The sequence below is a fragment of the Rhinolophus sinicus genome, chromosome 13, assembly GCF_057876585.1.
Source record: "Rhinolophus sinicus isolate RSI-liver-muscle chromosome 13, RSI-T2T, whole genome shotgun sequence".
Classification (NCBI taxonomy): Eukaryota; Metazoa; Chordata; class Mammalia; order Chiroptera; family Rhinolophidae; genus Rhinolophus; species Rhinolophus sinicus.
Window position 1 is genome coordinate 59384906 of NC_142513.1, and position 26102 is coordinate 59411007.

Here is a 26102-nt window from a genome sequence, read left to right on the forward strand (position 1 = left end):
CTGTCTCAGCGTGGGTCGTTGGTGCCACCCTCATACCAGCTTTCTGCAAGTGTTGTCTTCTGATGCCATTGATTTAGGGTGGCAAGTGGACACACGGCCACAGGGTGGCAAAGCGGGGTGATAGCGCAGACTTGGGAAATGCCGGAAATCAGTGGGGTGCACCTGTCCAGCCCCCAGTCCCCTGACGGCTCACCTGTCTTGGCCCACTTTGCGGGCAGCGCTGGAACCAAGAGCAAGGCTCTTGGTGTCAGAGAAAGCATGGTAGCCACCAGGTGACCCGAGGTGACAGGGAAACTACAGGGGTCAGACAGCCCCTCCTCCTCGGGGAGGGGCCTTGCCTCCTAAGAGAAGGTTGTTCCTTGGGGTGGAGGAAGGGCTCTGGCTTGGGCTTCTCTCCCTTCATGAGCCATGGCCAGGGGCCTGGGGCTCAGAGTGGGATTTAGGGTGAAGGAACTTGGTGGGCAGGTGGGTGGTAGATTCCTGATTTCTTGGGATCTTGGGAGCGGAGGGTCCTCAGGTCTGATAAGCCAGACTGGAAGCCAACACGCTCTCCTAGACCCTCAGACTTCTTGCTCCCCGCCCTCACCTGGCCTAGGTCACCTACCTCCCCCCGTGAGTGGCTGCAGTGGCTTCAGGGGAAAGACAGTCACTTAGCAGTCACTGTGTGCCTGTTGGATGGCAGGTGCCAAACACCAGCCAGGCAGTTACCCAGGCTCTGGAGGCCCCCGCGTGAGCGGGCCTGCGGGCACAGGCTGACACCCCTCCTTGAACTTGTGTTGGGGGCGGGGAAGTGACAGTGGCAACTTCATGTTCTACCGTGCCCAGGCAGGGACAGGTTGAGCCCTGCTGGTTGCACCACAGCCCCGTGGGCCAGGGGGTCCCCTCCCAGGGAGTGGCCAGCTCAGGCCTCAACAGGCCCCAGCAAGGGTGGCGCCAGGGCGGGTGGCGGGTGGCGGGCTGCTCACCACAGCGGGCACACCCCAGGGCCTGGCCTGGGCGACTGGTTCCTTTTCTCTATAAGAGTTGCAGCCTCAGCACTGAGTTTGTAGGAAGCAGTTGAACCTGAGGGAGAGCCCAGAAGGGGTCCTCGGAGCTGAGCATCTCAGATGGTTAAAAGTTATTGAGATGGTGGCAGCTCAGGCGGGTGAGGGTACCTGGGAATGTCCTAAGTGTGGCTTTGGCCGTGGCACGTCCACCATGTACCAGCGCTCACACCAGCTCTCCTGGCAGCCCATGGAGCTCGGTCAGTGTTCCCATCTCACAGGTGTGGAAACTGAGGTTCACACAGGTTGTGTGGCTTGCTCCCAGTGCACCAAGGAACGGCTGGTACTGAGATTCTTCTGACGGAAGGACCAGAGTGCCTGACCACTGGCTTCTACCACTTACCAGAGCAGGAAACACGAGGGACCCGTGGAGGGGAATACAATTTGGGGAACAGAAATGAGGCCATTGACACTTATTGCCAGCCCCTGGTGAACCGTTGCCTGTGAGATCTGAGGCTATATTGGTGCTGGCCCAGGAATGCCCTCTGCTGCAGAGGATATTGCCCCAAGGAGGCTCTCAGCCACCAGAATCTGGAAGTCACTGGCTGATTTAAAAGCACACACAGGCTGTGCCAGCTGGTGTCGTTTCCTCATCAAAATGTATTGACGCTGCAGCGGAGTGCTGCCCAGCCCCCGGGAGGAGACACCAGCAGCGAGCGTGCCAGCCAGTGCGGGGTGGAGAGCTGCAGCTGCAGACTGGCATGGCAGGAGGGCTCAGGGCGATGCGGGGATGGCGGCAGGGGGCCAAGGCCCGGGGAGCTGGGCCCTAGCCAGTGTGTTGTGAGGCTTGCTGGGCAGCCTGCCAGCCAGCCAGGGCCCGGGACCGGGAGGCCTGCTGCTCCAGGAGGCAGCGGGTGGGGCCTTTGGGTTCAAGCTCCATTGGGCTTGGCAGGAGGCCCCTCCCCCACGGCCAGCAAACAAAGCAATGACTCCAGAATAGAATTGTGGGAGCTGCAGAGCCAGGTTCCCCTGGTGGGAATGACAGCAGGCAGGTCTGGCTGGGGGCCACCTGGCAGGGGCCATCCGTGCCTGGCCCGCACCTGGGCAGAGGCGGTCCCTATAGACGATTAGTGAGTATTGATTGCAGGGCAGGCTGGCGCGGGCCTAGACTGACCGTTCCACGGCCAGTGTCCGCGCCTGTGTTCACTGGCCTTTCCTTTGTACCGAGCAGGTTAGAGAGGCAGTGCGCACATGTGCTCATTTGCTTTATATTTTTAACCCTGTTCCTTTTATTGGTAGCCTTTCTCCTTTCTCTTCCTTCGCTCCCTCTTCTCATTTTGTTTTCTTCCACCTGATCCTAGAGGTGAGGTGGTTTTTTTGTTTTGTTTTGTTTTTTTCACCTTTTGGGTTCTTTGCTTCCCCTCCCCCCGTGATGACAGGTATACGGTACACATTACACTCAGGAAAATGCACACATCTGAAGTGTGTTCCCAGCTCTGAAACATTTTAGCATTTGTATACACTTGGGAAACCAGCACCCAGCTCAAGATACAGACAGACGATCTCTGTCATCCCTAAAGTTTCCTTGTCTGCCTACGAGGCATGTGCCCCCTCACCTGGCATCTCCTCGTGTGTGTGTGTGTGTGTGTGTGTGTGTGTGTGTGTGTGTGTGTGTGTGTGTGTCTGTCTGTGTTTGTGTCTGTGTGTCTGCGAGAGACGGGCGGAAGGTGAGGATGGGAGGAAGGCAGGACTGTGTGAGAGAGCATGGAGGAAGAGGGCCAGGCAGCTGATGGGGTTATGCTGCCGGCGGGGAGGCACGGAGGAGGGTGCTTTTCTCTTCGGCTCTTTCTATATGCTCTTTCCAGGCCGCCCCTGAACTCTTTATAACGGACTTTCTGGCCGAGAAAGACTTGCTCATGTCCAAGAGTGGAAAGGGGAGCAGGGCACACGGCATTGGCTTGGGAACCACACTGTAGTGCCCACAGGAAGTCAGCTCAAGTGAGGTTTTTCTCTCAGCCGTCCTCCGTTTTCTCCAGTCTGGGAAGAACAAATTGGCGCACTAATGGAAGACGGGGCAGCCCACAGGGGCCGAGGCCACCACGCTGGGGGCATGGAGTGAGGGCTCCTCTCCAGGACAACAGTTGGGTCCTTCATTTTGTCAGCCCCGTGGAGGTCCTGCGGGAGCGCTGTGCTTGGCACAGAGGCTTCCAGCGGTGGAAGACCTGTCACTGTCCCCAACAGGCTTGCCACCCACTTGGCATAAGACATACTTAAAGCATTTGAATAGCTACGAGCGGAATATAATTAACCACCAAGCGAGCTGCTTCAGCCCCTGCCTCCTCTCCTCAGGGATGAGCAGAGCAGTCACGCCACCCTGGTGTTGCCAAGACACTAGGACAAGCCAGCCTGCTGCCCTATTAGGAGTTACCTGCCAGCGGGCTGCCAGCACGCGCCACACATCCAGCCCTGTCCTGGGCGAGAGCTCGAAGCAGAAGACAGGCAGGCTCGTTCCCTGATCGCAACATGGTTTCTTGCCATTTTTTTCATAAGATTCTTATGGATGATATAGAGAAATAGGGGCTGGACGGTGTGGTGCAGGTAGGAGGACACCGAGCTAGCTGCTCAGCCTGGAAAGGACATTGACCAGGTTTAACCGTGAGGGAAGGCTCTGGTGGCACTCGGCTCAGATTCGGGTCCTGTCTCACACATAGCACCCCCCCCCCAAATTTATAAAATACCCATAGCTTTTCTGTATTAACCAATTGTTAAAACTGCCACAGATGCAGTCACACTATTTCTAACACACACACACACACACACACACACACTTAATTATAGTTGACAGTGTTATTCTGCTTCAGCTTCAGGTGTGTAGCGCATGTCTTTTCAATTTCTTAAAGCCGTTCCCCCATCTTTTTTGCCTTTCATCAGACTGACCTTTTGGAAGAGTTCAGGCTAGTCGTCTTGGAGAGTGCTGGCTGCATCCTAACTGTGTCCTCATTGTTCGATCAGAGTTCAACACTTGTGACCAGAATGCTACAAGGATTGACGTTGTGTATTTCTTGTTGCATCACGTCAGGACATAAATGATGGCAGGAAGTCCCGTTACGGGTGATGCTTCTTTCAACCACTTGGTTAAGAGGCAGCCCCAGAGCTCTTCCTTAGGGACTCATTTTCCCTTTGGTGCGTCATCTGTGGGACCCACTTTGATACCTTGTTTACATATAGTTGCCCAACAATCTTCCACTCACTGGTTTAGCATCCAGTAATGACCCTTGCTTGAATCTAGATTTTCCAATTCTATCATTTCTTCTACATTTCTCAGCCAGCATTTTTCTGCAAAGGAAAGCTTCCTGTCTCTCCTCTCTCCATCAGTTTCTCTGAATGTCACTGTGGATTATACGCTGTTTCTAATTTAATGCATTGGAACCCATTACTTCATTTTGATTTTTGATGCTCAAATTGTCCCAAGTTTAGTCATCAAGCTTGGCCCTATGTTCTTTTGACGTGACCCCATTAATCTTTAATCGCTTCCTTGCTTTTCTGGCCCCACAAAATGTCCCAGGCTCACTTTTTACTTTCCCTTTCATTTCCCCAAGGAGCACTGCTACCTTTTATTGGACAGTGGTATTTAGAAACCGAGAACTAGGTGCTCGGTCTGCTCACCCAACATTTTTTTTTTAACTTTTATTCTATTTAAGTGTGTTTTTCCAGGACCCGTGAGCTCCAAGTCTAGTAGTTGTTTCAATCCAGTTGTAGAGGGTGCAGTTCACAGTGGCCCATGTGGGGATCAAACAGGCAAACTTGGTAGGAACACCGACCTCTAACCAACTCAGCTAACTGGCTGCCCCATCACCCAACATTTTTATCAATGACTTGAGTAAAGGCATAAAGAATGCTTATCAAATTTACAGATGACGCAAAGCTTGGAGGGGAAGCCAAACATATGCTAATAGAAGTCATTCAGAATGACCTCAATAGGCTGAAATCTGGACCAGAACCAACAGATTTAAAAGAGATCAATACGGAGTCCTGTGCTTAAGTTGAAAAAGATAATTGTATAATTTCAGGTTTGAGGGAACTCTTACAGGACCAAAGGTGACATCAAAAAGTAGCTCTGGTGGTTGGTTGTCATGAGCCAACCGTATTCCCTGACGCTTAGGTTAATTCAGCCAATACTACTCGAGGGCCTACTGTATGCCAGGCAGTGTTCTAGAAGCTCGGGCTCTGTTAGCTAACAAGTCAGATAAGCAAAAATCCCTGCCCACCATTTTGGGGGTGGAAGGGTAGGTAGGGAGTTTAGACAATAAGAAAAACCACAACCAATAAGCCAATCATGTAGCATGTTAGAAGGTGAGTGCTTTGGGAAGAAAATCTCAGCGTGAGGAACAGTGGAGGAAGTTCAGATTCCTCAAGGTGATCTTGGAGCAAAAATTTGGAGGAAGCAGTGGACTCAGCCTTGGGGCTATCTGGGGGCGAGTGCCCCAGGCGGAGGGAGTAGCCAGGACAAAGTCCCAGTGCCAGTGCCTGTGAGTAAGCCTGGGGTGGAGTGCGTGGGGGGAGGGCAGTGGCCGTGGCCGTGGGTGAGAGGAGAACGCAGGCCTTGCAGCCACTCACTGGAAGGCCTCTGGCTTTTCTTCTGAGTGAGACAGGGAGCCATCGGCGGGTCTTGGGCAGATGCGTGCCATGACCTACCTGACTTTGGTGTCATGTGAGTCACTCTGGCTGCTGAGTTGAGAACAGAATGCCGGGGAGCAAGGGTGGACGTGGGGAGCTCAGTGAGGAGGCTGCGGCAGTCACCAGGAGAAGGGAGGTGGTAACTGGCCCCCGGGAGGTGATGAGTGGTCAGCTTATGGATTTGCTAGTAGATTGGATGTGGGGAGTGAGAGGAAATGAAAGAGTTTGGTTCTTCACCCGAGCAACTTAAAGACGGGCTTGCTGTTAAATGAGATGGGGAAGGTTCCCGCAGATGGAGCCCACTCTTGGGAGGGGGAGGGAGAGGTCAGGAGCTTCCTTCGGAACATGTTGGCTTTGAGATGCTTGTCAGACCAGACAGCGGTGGAAATGGTGAGGCCCTTTGGAGTTCGGGATAGAGGTCCCGGCTGCAGATAGAAGCTTGGGCGTTTGCTAAAGATGGATTGACAGCACTTATAAAGGTAGTTAGTGTCCAAAGTCTGGGCAGGGCTAGAGCTGGGCGTGCTTGCTGCTCTCCACAGCCCACGTGGAATTCTGTGTCCAGTGCTGGGGTCCCTTTTAAAAGGGGTGCTGCTAGCCTGGCCCGTGCCCATAGAGGGTGTAAGTCCTGGAGCCTGGAGCAGCTTGGCTGCAGGAGAGAGGACCTGGGACCATGTGAATGCGGTGGCCACCCCCACGGCCCCCCTGTGGGAGAGGATGGAGGCCCTGGGCATGGGGTGAGCGCAAATGGTGGTGTCTCTGAGGAAGCTCGTTTGGCGGGCGGGGGTGATGAGGAACTTTCCCAGGACTGCAGCTAATTCCTGGAGAAACTGTCCCCACTGCCATGGAAATGACTAGCAAGGTTGTGAAACTCCTTTTCATTCGAAATACAGCAAAAATTGCATTTTACCGCGATCCAGTGCACACTTAGGAAAAGTTGAAACTGTTTCCCAAAGCTAATGTATCCTTTTGCTGACCATCCCACTTGGATACTTTCCATTCTGTTTATATTTTAGTGCTGATAGGGAGCCCTGAAGTTGATTTAAGGACCTACTAAGGGGTCCAGCTTGCAGTTTGAAACCCCTGGTCTCAGCTGGCCTGAGCCACCCTCCCGGGCATGTTAGGGACCAGTCCTGGGGTGCGTGGATGGTGCCTTTTCTAAGGTGGGTGCTCTGGGCTCCACTCCAGCCTTAGACAGTGCGTTGCCCTGCCAGCCCGGGCAGGTTGTGGAGGTCTCACTTCCCTGGCAGGACACGAAACCCTTTGATTCCGCTTAAGCTCCTCGTGCCCGGCTCCCCCACCCATGGTTAGGCTTGGTGTGGACAGAATTCTAAGCGTGGACGCCCCACAGCGTCCTGGGAGTAAGTGCGGGGCCTGCAGGGAACGCAGCCAAGACCTAAGGTGGACTGATCCGTGCAGAAATTTAGACGCAGGAGCAACCAGCCTCGGCGTCAGCACGAACTCGGTGGAGCTCATTTGGTCACGGACAAGTGGGTGTCAGGAGCTTTCGCAGGGGAGGTGGGAGGAGGGGAGCGGAAATAAAGGGACGAGACCCAGGCCCGACCCTCACGACGCGCACGGTGGAGACCACACCACCCGCTCAGAGGGTCGCAGAGCAGCCGGAAGGGGGCCAGGGCGGCGGTGGGAGGGTCTGAAGGTGGAGGCGGAGATCTAGGGGTCCGCTTTCCTCCGCACCCCAGCTCGGTGGCCTTGGCGCCTACAGATCCCTGGATTTGGCCCCTCTAGGTGCGTGCACAGCTGGCGCCCCTCGTGCCCACAGCGCCCAGGAAGGAGGAAGGGAGAAGGGGCGGGCAGGGCCGGGAGAGGCAGGGCTGGCTGCCCGCCCCACTTCCTCCTCCGGCGCGGCCCTCCCTCCTAAGCTGGCGGCGAGCCTCGGAGCGGGGATTGCGAGACCGAGACCGAGCTGCGGGGACCGGGGGGGTTCGTGCTCGCGGCGATCACGTCACCCGTTGCCCCACCCTCAGGTCCAGGGGCTGGTCCACCGCCGGCGAGTCCAGTTGAGCCACCTGAGCCCGAGCCCGAGCCCGGAGGACGCCGTCGCTGTCCGAGCCCCGCGCGCCGCGATGGCCGGGAGGAACCGGCTGCTCCTGCTTCTCTTGCTGCTGCTGCCGCCCGCGACTCGGGCGTTCGCCCCTCGGATCAGCCTGCCGCTGGGTGAGTGCTGGGACGGCTCCGCGGGCGCGGGGAGGGGGCCCCAAGGTGCCTCGCGCAGAGGTTGCTGTGACAAAGGAGTCTGGGGGCCTGTGGGAGGCATGGGGTTCACTAGGACCCCTCCTCCTTTCAAAGCGCTGCGGGGAGGGAAGGAGTGAGTGAGTGAGAGAGAGGAGCTGCGGGGCCGCCGGCCCCTTTCTTTTATTCTTTTAATGGGCTGGGAGGGCTCCTCTTCCTCTCCCACTGGGTCGCCCCTGGTAGGGCGCCCTTTCTCGGTGGCGCCTCCATGGTGTTGGCTTCCCGATCCTCCGCCTGCCCATCTGTTTGTCTTTGATGCTGACCAGAGCCAGCGGCGGGGCCGCCCCCAGCTTGCCTTCCCGTAAACACTGGGCTCTGGTATTCCAGCAAGTCGCAGCAGGACTTGGGAGTCCTACGGCCTGCGCGCCAGCCTCCCTGTCTCCCTCCCAGCCCCTTCACCCTGGGGGGATCACCCCGGGCCTGGGGCCTGGGAGGCACCGGACTGGGGATGCAGACAGCTCTGGGTGCTGAGCCTCCCAGGCCCTCAGAGTGACCCAAGGGTACCGTCCTCACTGGCCAGGTCCTTCTCCTGGGGCTCACGCCTCCTTCTGTGGCCCCTTCTCGTTCCAGCCCTCCGCTTTCCCTTCTTACCCCCCTTTCATCGGGTTGCCTCTCCAATTCTTTAAAATCAGAGGGACGTGGATTCCAAGCCTATTTCTGCTACTGGGCAAGAAAGTCCCTTCTCTCTGAGCCCTCATTTTCTCATCTGCAAAATGGGCACAGGTACCTGGCAACCCTGTCTTAGAGATTTGGTGAAACTTGGTGTGTTACATGGACATATGTCTAAAGGTACCCGATAGATGTTGCTTCTCTAAGTCCCTTACTTGTTGGTTGTCACACTGTATGAATTAAAGCAAGGACCTATAAATTAGAGACTACAGACTGAAAACTGCCAAACTTCCGTCTCCTACAGCACCTCCACCCCTAAAAGTATCCTATTTGCAAAACAACAGAGTAGCAGGATCAGCACTTAAATGCACCCGGTGGCCCCGAGTTCCATCTCTGAAACACAGCAGGACGGTGCTGAGAAGGTGGCCGGGCTCAAATTCTGCCTCAGGCACTAGTGACCATGTGACCTTCAGCCAGTGGCCTAACTCCTCTGAGCCTTGATTTTCTCATCTGTAAAAGGGGCATAAGACCAGCACCTGCCCCCAGAGAGTGAGGAGTAGATCCAGTTTGGGTCTGAAAAGTCCTCAGGACAGGGCTTGGTCCGCAGAGAGCGCGCCGTAAGCGGTAGCTGTCTCGGTTGTGCTGAGGCGCAGGCTCATCCCAGCACATCCTGACAGTGCTGGGTGATTGCGCCTGCGGGGGGGCAGTGCTGGTGCGGTAGTGTGGCCGCAGTCCCTCCAGCTGATTAAGTGGGGATAAACATGTGTATCCGGACCAGGCCTGGCTGCTTCTCTGTTGTGGCCACAGCTCCCTCTGGCCTCTGACCCTCTCAGCTGGGGGGGCAGGTGAGATGAGGTGGGGGAACGGGGCTGGCCCGTGGAGGCCGTATCAAATGCCCCAGGTCTTGTGTGCAGCTCTGGCACTGGCTGGGGACCACTCGCAGGGTGACTGAGTGGCAGAATAGGGGGGCCGTGAGGCGGAGCCGAGAGGACCTGCTTTTTGAGCGCACCTACACCTCTTGTGGTTATAACCCACGCGGCTCCAGGCCCTGGCCCACTTCCGCAAGTTCATGACCATTACCTGGCCGTAGTCCAGGCTTCTGTCACACACCAGCGCCCCTCGCACAGGTCACTGGGTGCTATGGTCTGGATGGCTGTGTCCCTCCCAAATTCATACGTTAAAATCCCCAGAGGACTGAGACCCTTGGGTTCACCTGTGAGGACCGCCCCCCCACCCCCCGCCCAGAGATGACACACGTTTTGTGCACGGCACAGTGGCGCCCAGCTGAGGCGTGGAAATGCAGTGCACACTCTGCTCTCCAAGCTGTGGATCTGAGAGAAAAAGACCCTCCGCTGTGTGCTCGAGGCTGGGGCTACCCAGAGGGGACCCGGTTGGCCCACCAAAGCCTGGCATGGTTTCGCAGCAGCCCTGACCTGAGCTGTGAGCACATACTCCCGCTTTACTGAGCTGCACTGCAGCCTGTGTGCCCACCTCACTGGGCTTCCTCCTGGCCCTCGATGCCCACTGCCCCGCTGCTGTCTACGAGCACGTCCTCCTGTCGGGCTGGGAGCCCCAGAGTGGAATGCCCTGGTGACTGAACAGGCTCACCCTCCGAGCGTGGCCCGAGGCGGCTTCCTGCCTCGTCCCTGGGGACTCATTAGATGTTCCTGGCAGCATGCCCCTCCTGGGCAGGCCCATGGTGGCCATGGGACACTGGGCATGAGGCCCCAGGGCCCTGCCGTCACAGAACAGGGAGAGAGTCATGGAACTAGACACCACATCCCCCTTTTCTGCCACCTACTGCATTCCCACCCGAGTCCCCCAAGGACCTAGATGCCTTGAGACAGTGGGCTGTGTCTGTGGTTTGAAACCAACCCCTGGAAGTGGAGTATCCTTCCTGTGGACCCCTCATTACTGCCGATCAGATTCCTGGGGCCACCAGGAGGGGATGCCCCATTTGTGGTCTCACTCAGTGGCCAGGAGGGAGAGGAAGACTGGGGGCTCCCGGGTCACCTGGTCAAGCTGAGGCCATAAGAGGGAGGGAATTGTCCCTGTGAAAGGACCACTTCAAAGAAGTGGGTGGGATGTTGGTTCTATTGCTTTGGAAGCTGTGCGCTCTGGAATTCCAGGACCACGGGGTGTGCAGTGTCCGGAGTGGGAGAGATGCCGAGCGGAAACGATGGCCTGGCTGTGTCAGCTACGCGGCCCAGTGCCTCCCGGCCTGGCCATGTGCAAAGAAACAAAAACCTGCCCCAATGGCTCACCAAAGTCGTATGGGGTTCCCTTATATGGGCAATTAATAAGAATTATTAATTCGCCCCTGCCTTGGATGTGACTGGCTGGAAAGCTATGGACACAGTGTTTCCAAAGCAGATTGGAAATAAATCTGCAGGCCTGCCCCCTGCAGTCAGCAAAACCCCCTTGAGCCGAGAGAACGGGGCACAGGCACAAATCAGCTGCTTGTCCTCTGACCCTGGAGCTGGCACCCAGGGGCACGGCTACTCTGAGAAGCCCTCAGAATAGGCCGCTTTCAAAGTCTGTACCTGGCCAGGTACTGGTCTCCCTCCACGCTGTGGCCTGAGCTCAACATGAGTGTTTGTCTTCAACTCTCACCCGTGGGCTGGCATCTCCATGGCCCCTCCGGTCAGAGCTGTAACTGTGGGGACTAACGGCCCGGCGTGGAAAACGAGCTGGCCCTTCTTACTAACTGCACAACCCACCTCCTCCAGGCCTGTTTTCACGCTGGCAAGGTAGAACGGTAGCAGGACACATCTCCCAGGGTTCTGAGAGGATGACGTGAAATGATGGATGTAAAGTGTCTGGTGCTCTGCCTGGCACTTGCCGCATCCCCAGTCACAGGTAGTGGCTTCTGTTCTCCATGGTAGCAAGTTCCTGCCCGCCTACCCCGGTGAGGTGATTTGCATCAACTTGGTAGACGCTGTCTGCGTGCTCGGTGTGTGGAGGCCCTCTGCTCGGTGCCCAGACCACAGGCCAGGGGAGGAAATGGTGCAGGCCCACCCCCACCCTGGGGGAGACGTCACCCCCAGGGGTCCTGCTTCCTGTAGCCCACTTTTCAAGCCTCCTGGTTCAGCTCTTGCAAAGTCCTGCTTTGCCCCAAGAACCACCCCTGCGCGGTGTTGGCCCGCGCCTTCCTCCTCCCTGCCCCTCGCTTGCTCCACTCTGCCCTCTGCATAACCCACATTCAGCTGCGTGTTGAAATGCCTGTGTGCCAACCCAGCAAAACTCAAGGATTGCACAACTTTTGGGGCACATCTGGATACACCCGCTCATTCATCTTCCAGATTAGAGAGACAGAGGATGGCACGGGGCCTGGAGAAAAGGCTGGACTCCGGTTATGACGTCCATCACGCCTTCCTATATCCCCTTCTTGGGGATCCGCAGTCCCCTTCCCACCCCCACAGGTGCTCAGGATTAGTGGATAGGCCTCTGAGGTGGCCCTCCCTGGGGGACACAGGTGGAGAGGAGCAAATCAATCATGAGACCCCCTTGGTCCAAGCTGGCCTGCTCTCAGCAGCTCCTGCTGCTTTCCCCAGCAGCCCTCCCAGCCCTTCCTCCGTGCTTCTGACCCCCTGTCCCGGCAGGGCTCCCTTGTGTCCAGGATGGAGAGTGGCTTCCACAGAGATGGCTCCCCAACGTCCCATAATGGCTCACTCCACCTCCCGCCAGTCCCAAGCCACAAGCCTCTCCTCTGCTCCTAGCCCTGTGCCATCGCCCTGGTCACTCTTTAGCCACCACTCCTATGTGACCATCTCCACTGCAAGGCAGGAGCCAGCCCTCCAGCCCTCAGGTGACACAGGTGGTGTCCCCCTGTGTGTGTTCTAGCATTCAGTGCCTCGGACAAGGTAGAAGGCGGACAACAGGCATAGAGCTGCCAGGGGCACCCGCATTGGTTGTCTTGTTTCCACCTGCCTGGAAGATGGAATTAGTCCCATTTTATAGATCAGACAACTGAGGTTCAGAGAGGAGAAGTATGTTGTCCAAGTCATATAGCTCTGTCTCCCAAACCTGTGGCCTGACCTCTTCTCCACGGGATCTCTGTGGTCGGCACTCGTGTCCTCTGAGAAGCCCATCCTAATAGCATAGTGGGGTGCAGAGAGCTGGGAGGCCTATGGTGAGGGGGTTTCAGTGGGGACAGTACACAGAAACCTCGCATGTTATCATAATTTCTAAAGAGGGGTCAAATGAACCGACTCCCTGCCTCTTTTTTGGCCTCCCCTCGCCCATCCTCTGAGAGAGGTGCTAATATGAAGAGGGAAGAAATTTCCCCGAGCACCCACTGTGCGCCAGCTACTACCCTTGGGTGTGGAGGTGGTGGTATTGTTCCATCTTGCACAGATGAGGGCACTGAGGCTCAGAGAAGCCAACTCACATTGTCAGAGTCACACAGCTAGAAAGGTTAGGGGGTCCAAGCCTTGAGCCACAGCTCTTTGGTGTAAGAGCCACATTCTTTCCATCAGAACAGCTGCCTCCTGTGTCACCTGTGAAATGTACAAAAACAGCAAACTGACCGAGCCCAGCCCTTGAATAATTGATAGGTTATGTATTTCCATCTGGTAAAGAAATCTGCTGAGGTCACTCCCTGGACGGGACAAGGATGCAGCTGAGGCCCCTGGTGGCACTGCCACGGTTGGAAATAAGGCCAACCCAGCAGCCGTGGCCAGCAACGTGGTGCCTGGGGACTGGGGGCAACGTCTCAGACAGGAGTTTGCATACTGGGGCCAGTGGGCCAGAGCCAGCTGGAGATATGTTTCGTTTGGCCTCCAAGTGTTTTAGAAAAATCTTAATCAGTCACCGATATTTAAAACGCAGGACACTTTATCTAAAAATCCAGGTGTTTAGCTCGTCTGAAGGTCTGGCAAGGCTGGGCCCCCATTCCATTTAGCAAGTGTGTGGGGCTAAGCAGTGGCCATCTCCTCAGAGGGCACCTGCCTCCAGCGGCTGCACCCTGTCCCCTGCCCTTGACCACTGCCCCCCGGCCCCCGGCCCATCATGATGGGCTTCTGACGTGGCCAAGGTGCTGGGTGTTTACTCAGCAGAGTTTGGGAAGAAGGAAGGCAGTAGAGGAGTGGGGGGCATGGGTATGGCCAGTCCTGACTGTTTGTGGCCCCGTAACCTGGGAGCAGGGCTTGGCACGGCCTCATGCCACCTTTATTCGGTCTCGCCAGCACCCCTGGGAGGCGGCCTCTCAGAGACGGCAGGTGCCTTGTCCAGAGTTGCACAGCTGGTCAGTGGTAAGTCAGGACTCGCTCATGGGCCTTGTGCCTGCCCCTCCTGGTCCCTGGGGCCTTTCTCCTGTGTCCCCGCAGCACTTTCAGCTGCCATACCTCCATCTGCACCCTGGGCCTGCAGTGCTTTGGGGCGGAGGCAGAGTAGGGGCGGTGCAGCCTCCGGCTTCAGGGCCTCCAGGCCGCCCCCTTTGAATCTCAGGCCCCTCCCGGGACCGAAGCACCCTAAATTGGGACTTAGGGCTCTGTCAGTCATTCTTTCAATCAACACATGTTTATTGAACAACTTTTTGGAATTCACCTGGCCAGGTGACACACAGGATACAAATATGAGTAAGACACGTCCTCAAGGTGCTTTCAACTCGGTGGAGGAGACAGGAAGCCTGTTGTCATCAAACAGTGTGGCCAGTGCATCAGAGAGGTGTGAACAGGAAATGACGGGTGCCCAGAGAAGAGGCCCAGACAGGGATTCAGGAAGGTCTTCTGGAGGAGGTGAAACAGCTGAGTCTCAAAGGATGAGTAAGAGTTTGTTAAAAGGAAGGACCTCCCGGTCAGGGGTACTGCCTGAGCAAAGACTCAAGGGGAGAAACAGGAGCTTGACTTGCAGTTTGGTGTCATGCAGTTGACACTGGGGCGGGGGATGTGGCTGGTGAGTTAGGGGCTTGGATATAAACACGATTACGGGTTTCACACAGGACAGACACAGTTCCCAGAGTCCTCTGGCTGCAGCATCGCAGCGGGGTGGGGGGCAGGGCCAGCTGGGATGGAGGCTTTGCAGTGGCCCAGGTGAGAAGCTGGTGCCTGGGTCAGGACTTGGTAGCGGGGACAGTGAGGGCAATAAATCTGGAAAATATGGTGGAGGAAGAATTGGCAGGATTTGATTATGGTTGGCTGTCCTCGTTGGAGGGGTAGGGGAAGGCAGTGGGATGCCAGGTTTGCCGCTGGATGAGTGGTGCCCCAGAGACACAAGACCCCAAGCTGAAGAGGGGGTTTGGATGGGGGCAGGGCCGGAGGGGCCCGCACCGTGGGGGCTGGAGTGTTGGAGGAAGAGCTGCACTGGAGGAAGCGGTTTGGGGGCTGCCAGCATCCAGGTCGCTGAGGCGATGGGCATGGATGTGGGACCCCAGGGCCAAGTGCAGGCTCCAGGGAACAAGAACATTCAAGAGCAAGCCCTGGAGAAGGCTGGTTGTAGCACTGACCCTGAAGCTGGCAGCCCAGGGTCATGTCCCAGCCACTCTTCCGGCTGGTCACCGCGCCAAGTACCCCCCTGTGCCTCGGTCCTCTCACCTGAGAAATGCAGGTGGTGATGCCTGCATCACAGCAACGTTGCCAGGAGTACGGGCATTGCTCAGCGCTTCGTACGTGCCCGCGTGCGTTCTTAGCTCTTGGAGGGAGGAAGCCCAGGAGTGTGAGGGGATGTGAAGTGCCCTTGAAGCCCGTGGGGCAGACACCTGGAGGACAGGGGACCTTCACGAGGCCACGTGCCGTGGAGGCCATGCCCCTCGGCATCTGGGGTCTGGCAGCGAGGTGATGCCTGGGCCCTGGCGAGCGCTGGGCTGGTTGAGGCTTGACTCCCAGTGGAGGAGTGAGTGGGAGGTGAGGAATGGAGACGGCCCTGGGCGGCTCTTCTCTTCAGGATTTTGGCTGAGAAAGGGGAGGAGGGAGGTACGCAAATTTCTAGGATAAATATTAAAGAGAAAAACTGCTTTCTGGGAGGCAGAGGTTAATGACACAGCATCAGTCTCCGAGGAGATGAGAGGGCAGTGGGAAGTTGAGGGTGTTTATGCCTGATGGCCCCAATTTCCTCGGAAAAAGGGGAGACATCTGTGAGAGAAGGATGGTGGGCCCGAGGGCAGAGGCCTCAGGAGAGAAAGGTCATGAGGCAACAGGCACGCAGCGCAGTGGCGAGAGGCCCTGGGTGGGGCAGGCAGAGGTCAGGCTGCCAAGGGGATGGCAGCTCGGGGCAGGTCCTGGCTTAGGGCTCTGCTGGCCTGATGGGCAGAGGTGGTCTGGGAGGGGCTGGCGGCCACGTGGTGGTGCTGGCAGCAGCCAGGCTCCCTTGCTTTGTGCCTCTTTCTTGGTTACCTGGACCCATGCAGAAGGCTTTTGGCGCTCAGCCCTTCTTCCTTGCTCAGAGTGAACCTTCCTTGTTGGGGACTCTGTCCTGGCTTGGTGACGACAGAGTGGCCCACGGCTTCTGGCCTATCAGGCCGCCCTGGGCCGTGTGGAGTGAGGATGTGTGTCCAGGGTGCTAGCTGCCCTTGTTGGCCACTGAGTCAGCACTCCTGCTGGCACAAGTGGGTCCAAGGGTCCCATGTGACTTCCTGGGAACAGGTGTTCCCATGGAGCCTCTGGGAGGCTCTCAGGGGCTGTCCCGGGCCCAGACCCTCTGGAAAGGGTCACGGGCCACCCCTGCTGCTGGGGGCGTCTTCTTGGCTCTGTCGCCACTGGTGTTTCATGGCCCCCTCCTGCCGGGGCCTGTGGAGGGCCGGATATTAGGCCAGGTCAGCTGTGGTGCGGAGAAAGGTGAGGTGCGGCTCTGAGTCATGGCCCTGCCCTGCCGCAGCTCCCTGGCTGCCCAGGGGTGGGGACAGAGATTGCTGAGCCTTCTTCCAGTCTCAACCCTGACAGCTCCAAGCTTCCGGCTGAGTCACAGGGAAAGAGAAACTCTAGACAAGATAGGGGCTGAGTTGTTCCCACATCACTTCCTGCCGATAGTGAAGGCCCTGGGATGGGGAGTGGGGCCCTCGCGTGCCCCACTCCACATGACCTTTCGGAGGAGCCCCTTGCCAGCCCCTGTGCAGCCTCCTTGGGGCCCCGGACAAGCCCCCTGCTCAGGCCTCTGCTGGCGCAGGGTGGATGGAAAGGTTTCATCCCACCTGGGAAAACGCCACAGCCTCAGGCCGCCTGGCTCTCTCCGTCCTGGATTCATCCACTCACTGGTGGAGGATGTGGCTGGGGCCACACAAGACACCCTGCACCTCACAGAGAGCAGCTTAGACGCTCAGATCCACCCAGAGGTGTGCCAGCACTCCCGGGGGGCCGAGGGCACAAACACCCCCTCCCGTCCCCTTGGCACAAACAGCAGCCTGGAGCGAACACACAGGCATGGACAAGCCCTGCGGTGGGACACGCGTGCGTACGTGTGAGTGCGCGCGCGCACACGGGCAAGCTCAGGCAGGGCCTGCACAGACATCTGTGCTGGGACTGCAGGTGACCCGTCACGGGGGGCCGGCTCACACACACAGCATGGGCCTGTGACAGCATCCCTTACTGAGCTGCTGCTCTCCGACTGGCCTGGAGACCCTCGTGTGACCAGGTGCAGGCCGAGGTTACAATCGCCTGGCGTGAGTGTTTTCACCGTGAGGACGAGGGAGGTACAGCTCCTCCCAGCTGTGCTCTTGCTGGGCTGGATTTTCCTGCAGGGCTTTGGGCTTTTGTTTTTGATCCGCTCGAGCGTTGAACGTGTGCCAGACACCGTGCCAACCCTGGGATAGCGTGTGCAGTTGTTGTCAGTAAGCGCTCAGTAAATGTGGCTTATTATGTATATTATTATTTACATACATTATCTCATTTCTTCTCATAACAACCCTATGAAGCAAGGTGCTATTATCCCCACTTTACAGATAAGGAAAGCAAGGCTCCAAGCTGTTAAGTGGCTTGTCCTGGTGGCAAAGGGCTTAGGAAGTGACAGAGGCAGGATTTGAACCCAGGTCTCTCTGCCTCTAGAGTCTGCACTCCTAATGGATCTCGTGGAGATTCCCCGTTGAAAAGCCAGCCCCACTGACGAGCCCCTGTGAAGTACAGGGCAGGAGGGACGGTGAGGGCCACGGCCGTCAGGACACCGTGGCTTTGAGTCTGAGTGGCCCAGAGCAGGGGTACTCAGGAGGAGAATCCCCAGAATGGGAAGGTGTGGTGTGAGGGGCCCCTCGCCCCGTTCTCTGAGGCATCTCTTTCCTGTGCTCCAATGTAAATTGACTGCACTCCCAAAATGACTGGAGGCGGTGTGGGGCCTCTTGAGCAGCTGGCTTGTGTGGAGGGCCGTGCTGGCCCGGGGATGGCAGCTGGTATCCTGGCTGCCCCTCCAGCTGGGTTGTGCTCTGTCTGTGTCACCCTCGGCAGGTTTCCACCCCCTTCCAGGCCTGAGTGGGGCCGAGCTGTCACCGGGGCTTCAGCTTTTATCTCTGACCTCTGGCGTTTCCCTATCTGGACAGATTCCAGGAGCAGCCTCGTGCCCAGGCTGAAATCCTCTCTCTTTAGGCAGAGAAGTGTTGGCAAATTTGAGCCAACCTTTGCTTTCAGAAAACTGGAGGGGCGCAAAAGATAAGGTGGGACTGCAGTAGCCGTTTGCTCTCGCCTCACTGCCGTCTCTGAGACTGCTGTGAGTGTTAAGTGTTTTCATTATCTTGTGACACACACACGAGCAAACTAAAGCTGCGTGACAGGACATCGACACTGCCCACAAAGGACGGACACAACACTTCTCAAAATGTGGTCCTTGGACCTTTCACTCCAGAATCACCTGGGAGCTTGTAAACTTGCACAGGCCCAGAACCTTCCCCAGGTCAGCAGCTGCATGCAGGCAGGGTCTGGAGTTGAGATCTTCTGGAAGATTTTGCCACATCCTGCAGTTTGCAGACCGTGGGCCCCGGAAAGCAACCTCTGGAGAAGGCCTCTCACTGCAGCCTTTTTTTTGGCTGTGTGGCTTTGTGTAAGTTGCTTAAGCTCTCTGAGCTTTGATTCCTTCATTTGTAAAGTGGGGATAACAACAGTCCCTACCTCCTAGGGTGGTTGTGGGCATGCAAACAGTTAGTATCTGCAACACATTTTCCCGGAGTGGATCTGTGCTGGCCAACGGGAGGGCTCTCCTTAGGGTGGCGGTTCTTCCCAGGAGGCAAGCACAGAAAGGTCAGGCTGTGTTCCAGAACGCTCATCGGCTCATTGGCGCAAAACACAAGCAACATAATTGGGGCCCAGTGTGTGGGGAAGTTTTCTGGTTGGGAGGAATGGAAGGTTAGTGCTGGAAACTTTCCTTGGCCTCCCCAGTACGTAGTGTGCCCATGGGACGTAGTGAGGAATCGGGAATTTGAGACAAAAGATCTGAGTCTGGTGTCATTCTGGACTTACTAGTTCAAAGAGAGCCCTTAATTTCTCCGACCACCGCTGCTGCCCTCTGTGGTTTCAGCAGCAGCAGAGTTTGGATTCTAGATGTTAGGACTCTCCCCTGTGAATTCCCAGCGCAACTCAGTTCTAGGAAGAAGGCTTGTCACTGGTATGTGCCCCTCCTCTCGAGCAGTGAGGATAAGATAACTGCATTTCCCTTTTTTCTTCAGCCGCTGGGAGGCTCAGCAGCCCATCGCTAGTAGCTGTGTAGCGACTTCCAAATCTGCTGCTAATGGGAATCTGTCCTTCCTTTCTGGTTTCGGCGTTTTTTTCAGGGTTTTTTTTTGTTGTTGTTGTTTCTTTTCCTCTGCTCCCAATTGTAGTGTTTATATTTCACTACCTTCTTTTCTTTGTGTTTCCTCACCCTTGTGGAACCAGGCTGGGGGTATGTAAAATCGCTCACGGTGTAAACGCACATGACGCCGTCTTCACAACTGCTTTGTTGGCATGTGGTACTTGTTGCTTCCTCTGCTTCGTGAACCTGCATTTGTTTGTGTGGTCATAAGCCACTGGTCAGTTAGGAGATGCCTGAGGTTGGGCAGGGTGGCTGCTTTGTGCTTGTTTTCCTTTTCCTATCAGCTGCTTAGAATTTTTAAAATAATTTCTCTCCAAATCCATTAGTCACTCAGAGCACGAACAGTACCCTGGTGGATAGATGTGCGTGTGCTTATTGCTGTTTTCTTCTTTCTCTCCTCCTTAATTGATTTCTTTTGCATTATACTGGTATAACCTGTAGAATCCAAAAATGATAACAAGTGAAAGGAAAAAAAAATTCCCTGTAATCCTACCAGGGCTACCACTTTTCAGCATTTCGTGATTTATCCTTTGGGACTTTATTTCTATGTTTATATGTTTCCCCACAAAAAAATACAATCTAACTATATACATATAATGTTATAACCTCAGTTTCACTTAGTGGTAAATAATTAGTATCTTTCCTTGTTATGATGTAACAATTGTATAACCATGGAAGGCATTTAAAATTTGTATCAAGGATACATGCACATCATTTTTTTTAAGTATAGAAGGATTTATTGTGACAAGCAACAACTTCCTCAGGCTTCGCCAACCCCAGGCCTGGTTAAAGGGGCAACTTTTAATCCCTTTGTCTTCTTGTTTCCTCTGTATATTTAAGTAAAATGCTTATACCCCTATTTCTTGGCTTATCTGATGTACTGATTTGCTGCTAAGAAAAAGAAGGCTTTCCATCACTTATCACCTTTCCCCACCTTCTCCAAACATTTTCTGCCACTATATTTGGTTACCTTGGCAACTTAAAATAATATGCCTTAACCTCAGTGTCTTGTTCCCTTAACTGTTGACAGTCTCTTGGGGACCCTCTTTGCTCTTAGAGGACGATATAGACTCCACTCTCCTAACTGCCCTCACGCCCAGTGTCACAGCGTCTGTCTGTTGTACGTTCAAGTTTCTGAGGTCAAGGTTGATAATCTTGTGCCAATTAAATGAGCAGCTTGTTTAATAACCATAAGTCTTCCATGAGTGGTCGTGAGATGGTGCTGAGTTAAAGACCAGTGTCTGCCTTTCTGTTCCGAAGTAAATTGTGTTCACTGAGGGCCACGGGGTGGGCTGTCCTTACAAGTCCTTCTCTGTGGATCTGATTGATGCCACTCAAAGGGGAGTTGTCAAATGTCCTTTCCTTTCTGACATTCTGGTGTGTGCTCAAAAACCATCACTTTCTATTTTAGTTTGCTTCACAGTTTGACCATGCCTTTTTATATCATTTGTTTTGCTTGTTTTTTTGGGGCTTCTATAATAATACAACACCATTTTTACCAGCTGCTAGTGTTCCGTCAAATGAAGTATTAGGATTATTTTCACCCAGCGCCCTGTGGTTGGCCGTTTAGGTTGTTTCAATTTTTCATTAACGTGAATGGTGCTATAATTAATGTTTTCTTCCGCATTCACCTTTGCGCATTGGTTTCTTGCATAATGTTTGCGAGTCCGGGAATGCTGCTCCCCTTTAAGCCTGATCCCCTGTCCCCAGCCCCTTGCCACCTACTGCCATGCTGACCTTACCTTCATTCTGATTGGTCCATAGAAGAGGGTTTTCGTGGGAAGGGGGGCCCCTAGGTAATGTCCACCTTCCTCTCCCCAGATTCTGAAAAGCGGCCATGCTTCAGATTCCAAGTTGAAAATGTATCCAACTACACGGCCCTTCAGCTGAGCAGGGATGGCAGGACCCTGTACGTGGGTGCCCGAGAGGCCCTCTTCGCGCTCAACAGTAGCATCAGCTTCCTGCCAGGCGGAGGGTACCAGGAGGTGAGAGATGATGCCCTGGGCTGGCTAGGCTGGGCAGAGGACGGCGGAGGGGAAGATGGGCAGGAAGACGGACCTTCTGGGTCCAAGGATGATGCAAACAGAGAGGGAAGACGAGCGGGGAGGCATGCCTTCCATTCCCGCAGGCACTCACCTGCCCCCTCTCGTTCCCCAGCTGTTGTGGAGCGCGGATGCCGAGAGGAAACAGCAGTGCAGTTTCAAGGGCAAGGACCCACAGGTGAGTTAGCTCCTCAAGGTGGCCTGGGCTGCAGGCGGCAGGGAGGGTGGTAGTTCTGGACGCAGGACGGAGGCAGGAGTGGGAGCAGATGCCGCCAGCGGTGGTGGACCGGGCGTAGGCTTCTGAGGTGGCCAGACCTGGGTTTGAATCTCAGCCCTCTACTTACTATCTCTGTGACCTTGGACAAGTAGACCGGCGAGCCTCAGTGTCCCCACCTGTAAAATGGGGAGAACGATGTCTGCCCCACTGGTCTCACCGTGAGTGAGGATTCAAGGAGCTAATAGGCGTCAGGCACCTGGCACAAAAAAGTGCCAGTTAAAGGTTGGCTTCCAGCAGGAGTAGCGATTGGGTAGGGGCAGGAGTCGTGTCCCTCGGCAGGTGGCGCCTGATGGGGCAGGTCTGACAGGTCCTGCTTTGGTTTGGGCCCCACCGATGGTCGGGGGTTCTGCTCCAGTCCGGGGCTGTCCTGGAGGACTCCCCACCATTCCCAGAGGCCTCCCGGTGCTCAGTGCAGCAGGGGACGGCTAAGATGAAGGAAAACAGCACCGGACTTGGGGTCAGGACACAGGTTCAAGTCCTGACTGCCCCAGACTTCTTTTATTCAGTGAACCTTTAGGAGGCACGTGCTGTATGCCCAGGGACTGCTAGACACTGGAGATGTAATTGTGAAAAAGAAGAAAGAACCATAGGCAAAAATCAGTCCGTTTAAAAGGTGGTCAGGTTCCACTTCATTAGAAAAAGGGACGCCTGAGCCAAGATGAGGAGGTGAAGGGCTTGACCGTGGGGCACGTGGAGAAGGAGCAGGACTGTGGACTCAAATCCGAGTGGGGTGTTTGGGGAACCAGTGGAGGGCTGATCAGAGGAACTGCATGGTCTGCTGTGTTTGAAGAGGGCCACCTTGGCCGCCATGGACAGAGGGAAGGAGACCCGTGAGGGGCAAGAGGTGACGGGGACCCACGCTGGGGTGTCACCAATAAAGGGAGTAAGAAATGGTCAGATGCCCGATGTACTTTGAACATGGGGCCCCCAGGACTTCCTGATGGAGAAATGGGGGGTGTGAGAGATGGGGAGTCGAGGCTGGCTGCAAGGCTTGGGGCCTCAGCAACCGAGAAGGTGGAGTCACCGTTACTGAACGGGGAAGGGATTGGGGAGCTATCAGAAGCTGGGCTGCAGGCGCTGTTAGACGCTCGCGGAGGCTGTCTGTCCATGAGTCTGGGGCCCAGGGCTCAGGGCTGAGTGTCTGCTCCTGCTCTGGGCTGTGGCTTCCTCCCCAGGTGGGTTGGGATGGACCAGCGCTTTCTACTGAGGTCCTGCAGGGGACCCTCAGGGGCCAGGACAGCCCAAGGTGGGGGATTTTGTGCCTCAGCCCACACTGAAGAAAAGTTTGCCAACCACAGAACTGTCTGAGCTCCAAGGTCCCCCGTCCAGCACACACGCACACGCTTGTGGCCCTGGGTCTCCTGGGTCCTGGGAGGCTCCTGCTCCCGGACTCTCCAGTGAGTCTAGGGGAGGCCTCGGTGGTGCCCCCTGGTGGCTGGCTGGGGCCTGACATCCTCCTCCCTCCTCCAGCGTGACTGTCAAAACTACATAAAGATCCTCCTGCCACTCAACAGCAGCCACCTGTTCACCTGCGGCACTGGGGCCTTCAGCCCCCTGTGCACCTACATCGTGAGTGTCCCTCCTCCCCCGGCTGGCCCGTGGCTGGCCTGGAACGCCCTCTTTCTGCCCCAGGGAGCTGTTCTCTAGCCCCAGCCCTGAAAGAGGGGCGTGTGTAATCATCCAGGCCTTAAGATCCTGGCCAGCCCACGCTGACGCGATGTGGGTTCCTGACAGCCCGCCCTGTACACCCCTCCTCCAATTCCTCCCACTCCTGCGTTTCTACCTTACGCACACCTTAGCAGAAGGAGGCGTTTTGAGGCTGTGGATTGGAGCCCCGGCCTGGAGCCAGACATACCTGGCTTTGGGTTATACTGTTCCCCCTTCCTGGCTCACGTCTTTCTAAGCCTTGTCTCTCCTCTCCCAACGGTGTTACTAGCGCCCACTGCAGAGGTCACATTGCTGGCACTGTCCTGGGTGATGGGGTGGGGAGGACGGGCTGTGACCTCTTCCCGCATCCCCCTAGAGTTGCCTTCTCTATCTAATAGCAGCCCCCTCCTTTCCCTGGCGTGCCCCTCAGCCCATCTGTCTGCTCCCCTGCAGAACGTGCAGAACTTCACGTTGGCACAGGACGAGGCGGGGAATGTCCTTCTGGAAGATGGCAAAGGCCGTTGTCCCTTTGACCCCAATTTTAAGTCCACGGCTCTCGTGGTTGGTGAGTGTTGGGGGCAGGGTGGGTTCATGCGGCTCCCAGGGCAGGGGGCAGGTGGGCCTCAGGCCTGAGCTGGTGGGACTGTGCCCTTTGGGTTCCCAGTGCAAAGTGACCCTGGGCTGCCCTTGGCTTTGGCTTCTCCTACTTCTCACTCCCTCCTCTGTGTACCCCGAGCGAGGTGGGAAGAGCTGGGGTCACTCCAGGCCCTGAGCAGGGAGAGGGGGCCGTGCCAAGGGGCCGTTCCCATGGGAATGTTCTCTTGGCAGATGGCGAGCTGTACACTGGAACAGTCAGCAACTTCCAGGGGAATGACCCGGCCATCTCCCGGAGCCAAAGCCTCCGTCCCACCAAGACTGAGAGCTCCCTCAACTGGCTGCAAGGTGAAGTCCCCCCGCCCCCCTCCCCCCAGGGGGCAGGCCCGGGAGCCCCGGGGAGGGGGTGCTCCCCCCAGCAGGGCCTGAGAACAGAGTTTCGCCTGTCTGGGCCTCCTGGGCTGACTCTGGGCTCCCCACCGGCCCCCACAGACCCCGCGTTTGTGGCCTCGGCCTACATTCCCGAGAGCCTGGGCAGCTTAGACGGGGACGACGACAAGATCTACTTCTTCTTCAGCGAGACTGGCCAGGAGTTTGAGTTCTTTGAGAACACCATCGTGTCCCGCATTGCCCGCATCTGCAAGGTGAGCACAGAAGGTTCTGGAAAGCAATATGGGTGCAGGTTCCGGAAATGCCAGGAAACTCCGCTTCTGTGACCTTGTCTCCGCGTGTGACCTCAAGCAGGTCCCTTCCCCTCTCAGTTACAGCTTCCTGGTCTGTTGAATGGCCAAGCCGACATTAGCGTTTGCACATGGATTAAATTAATCCATGGGAGATCAAATATATGGTGATGGAAGGTGAACTGACTCTGGGTGGTGAACACACAATGGGATTTATAGATGATGGAATACAGAATTGTACACCTGAAATCTATGTAATTTTACTAACAATTGTCACCCCAATAAATAAATAAATAAAAGATTAAAAAAAATAAAAAAATAAAATTAATCCATGGGCAGCTTTCAGGCCTGTGGCAGGCAGCAACTAAATGTTGCCTATGGGTGTTACAGTCCCACCACAAGAGGTGACCACTGTTAACATTCTAAAAGCTTCTTTGCTAATCTTTTCTTTACATATATGTAAATACATGTACATCTATATTTATATATTAAAAAACTACTACCCAGCAAAAGTTGTGCTGCCAAGCAGTTTTTAGCAGGAAGTCATGACCTCTTCCCATAGTTGGAGACAGACTCCCCTTTGTCCTTTCGTGTGGGATTCCTCAGTAAGGAAATCACTCTCATTTACTTGGCCTGGGGATGGGACCTAAACGTGGCCTCCCAGCCTTCTTGATTTTCAGTGGAACTCGGGCCTGGCTTGGCTGGCTGCCCTCCCTGGTGTGTGTCCCAGCTACGGCTGGGAAGGGGACTGGAAGGAGCACGAAGCCCCCCAGCTAAGTGCCTGAGCCCAGCCTCTGTGTCCCTCCTCCAGGGTGACAAGGGCGGCGAGCGGATCCTGCAGCAGCGCTGGACGTCCTTCCTGAAAGCCCAGCTGCTGTGCTCACGGCCTGACGACGGCTTCCCATTCAACGTACTGCAGGACGTCTTCACGCTGAGCCCCAGCCCCCAGGACTGGCGTGACACCCTCTTCTATGGGGTCTTCACATCCCAGTGGTACGGCTCCTGGGACCTAGCTGGGGGTCGGGCCCTGAGGGGTGGCAGGGATTGGGGCCCAGAAGCTGGCCTTTGGGTCCAGCGGGCCTCGTCTTGAGCGCCGGGGCTCCTGGATGAATCCAGCCATTTCTTTTATAGGCATGGGGGGACCACCGAGGGTTCTGCCATCTGTGTCTTCACCATGAAGGATGTACAGAGGGCTTTCAACGGCCTCTACAAGGAGGTGAACCGTGAGACGCAGCAGTGGTACACTGTGACCTACCCGGTACCCCTGCCCCGGCCCGGCTCGGTGAGGACTGCTCCCTGCACCGGGGGGGATGCCGGGAAGATGGGGCCCCACCCCAGGTGGGATCACTTGGCTCCTCCAAGTCTGTTTTCTCATCTTGAAAGTGGGAACAAAAGCCCAGGCCTGCTTGTCCTACTGGGTTAGATGTGACCGTGAATGTTGGGACGCCTACAGACCTGTCTCAGAGTGGGCAGATGTATCCCCATCAGGGTTATCACTGCGTGCCTGTGTAATCGTCTGTCTACGCGTGCCTCCCCCTCCGCCTGAGCTGCTTATGGAGCTATTGAGTGATAAATAGCCAGGCCATGGGGGAAACAGCCCTTTCTTCTTTCCTTCCAGCCTAGTGGGCTCCTCCCAAAGCAG

General features: G+C 56.0%; 1 protein-coding gene across 13 annotated transcripts in view; it reads left to right on the plus strand.

The window, feature by feature from the left end:
• The window catches only part of SEMA4B (semaphorin 4B), a 73774-nt gene that overhangs the window by 43092 nt on the left and 4580 nt on the right, over positions 1–26102 (plus strand). For 11 of the 13 annotated variants that reach the window (XM_019718024.3, XM_019718022.3, XM_088789362.1 and 8 more), the window contains 9 exons: positions 7643–7832; positions 21042–21205; positions 21378–21440; positions 23010–23108; positions 23640–23751; positions 24015–24128; positions 24273–24424; positions 25272–25453; positions 25592–25742. In XM_019718024.3, coding sequence (XP_019573583.3) covers positions 7643–7832; positions 21042–21205; positions 21378–21440; positions 23010–23108; positions 23640–23751; positions 24015–24128; positions 24273–24424; positions 25272–25453; positions 25592–25742 — 1227 coding nt within the window. Of the gene's footprint in view, positions 1–7020; positions 7148–7230; positions 7404–7642; positions 7833–21041; positions 21206–21377; positions 21441–23009; positions 23109–23639; positions 23752–24014; positions 24129–24272; positions 24425–25271; positions 25454–25591; positions 25743–26102 lie in introns of those variants that run through there. The other 2 variants (XM_019718029.3, XM_019718030.3) reach the window with 2 other exon arrangements.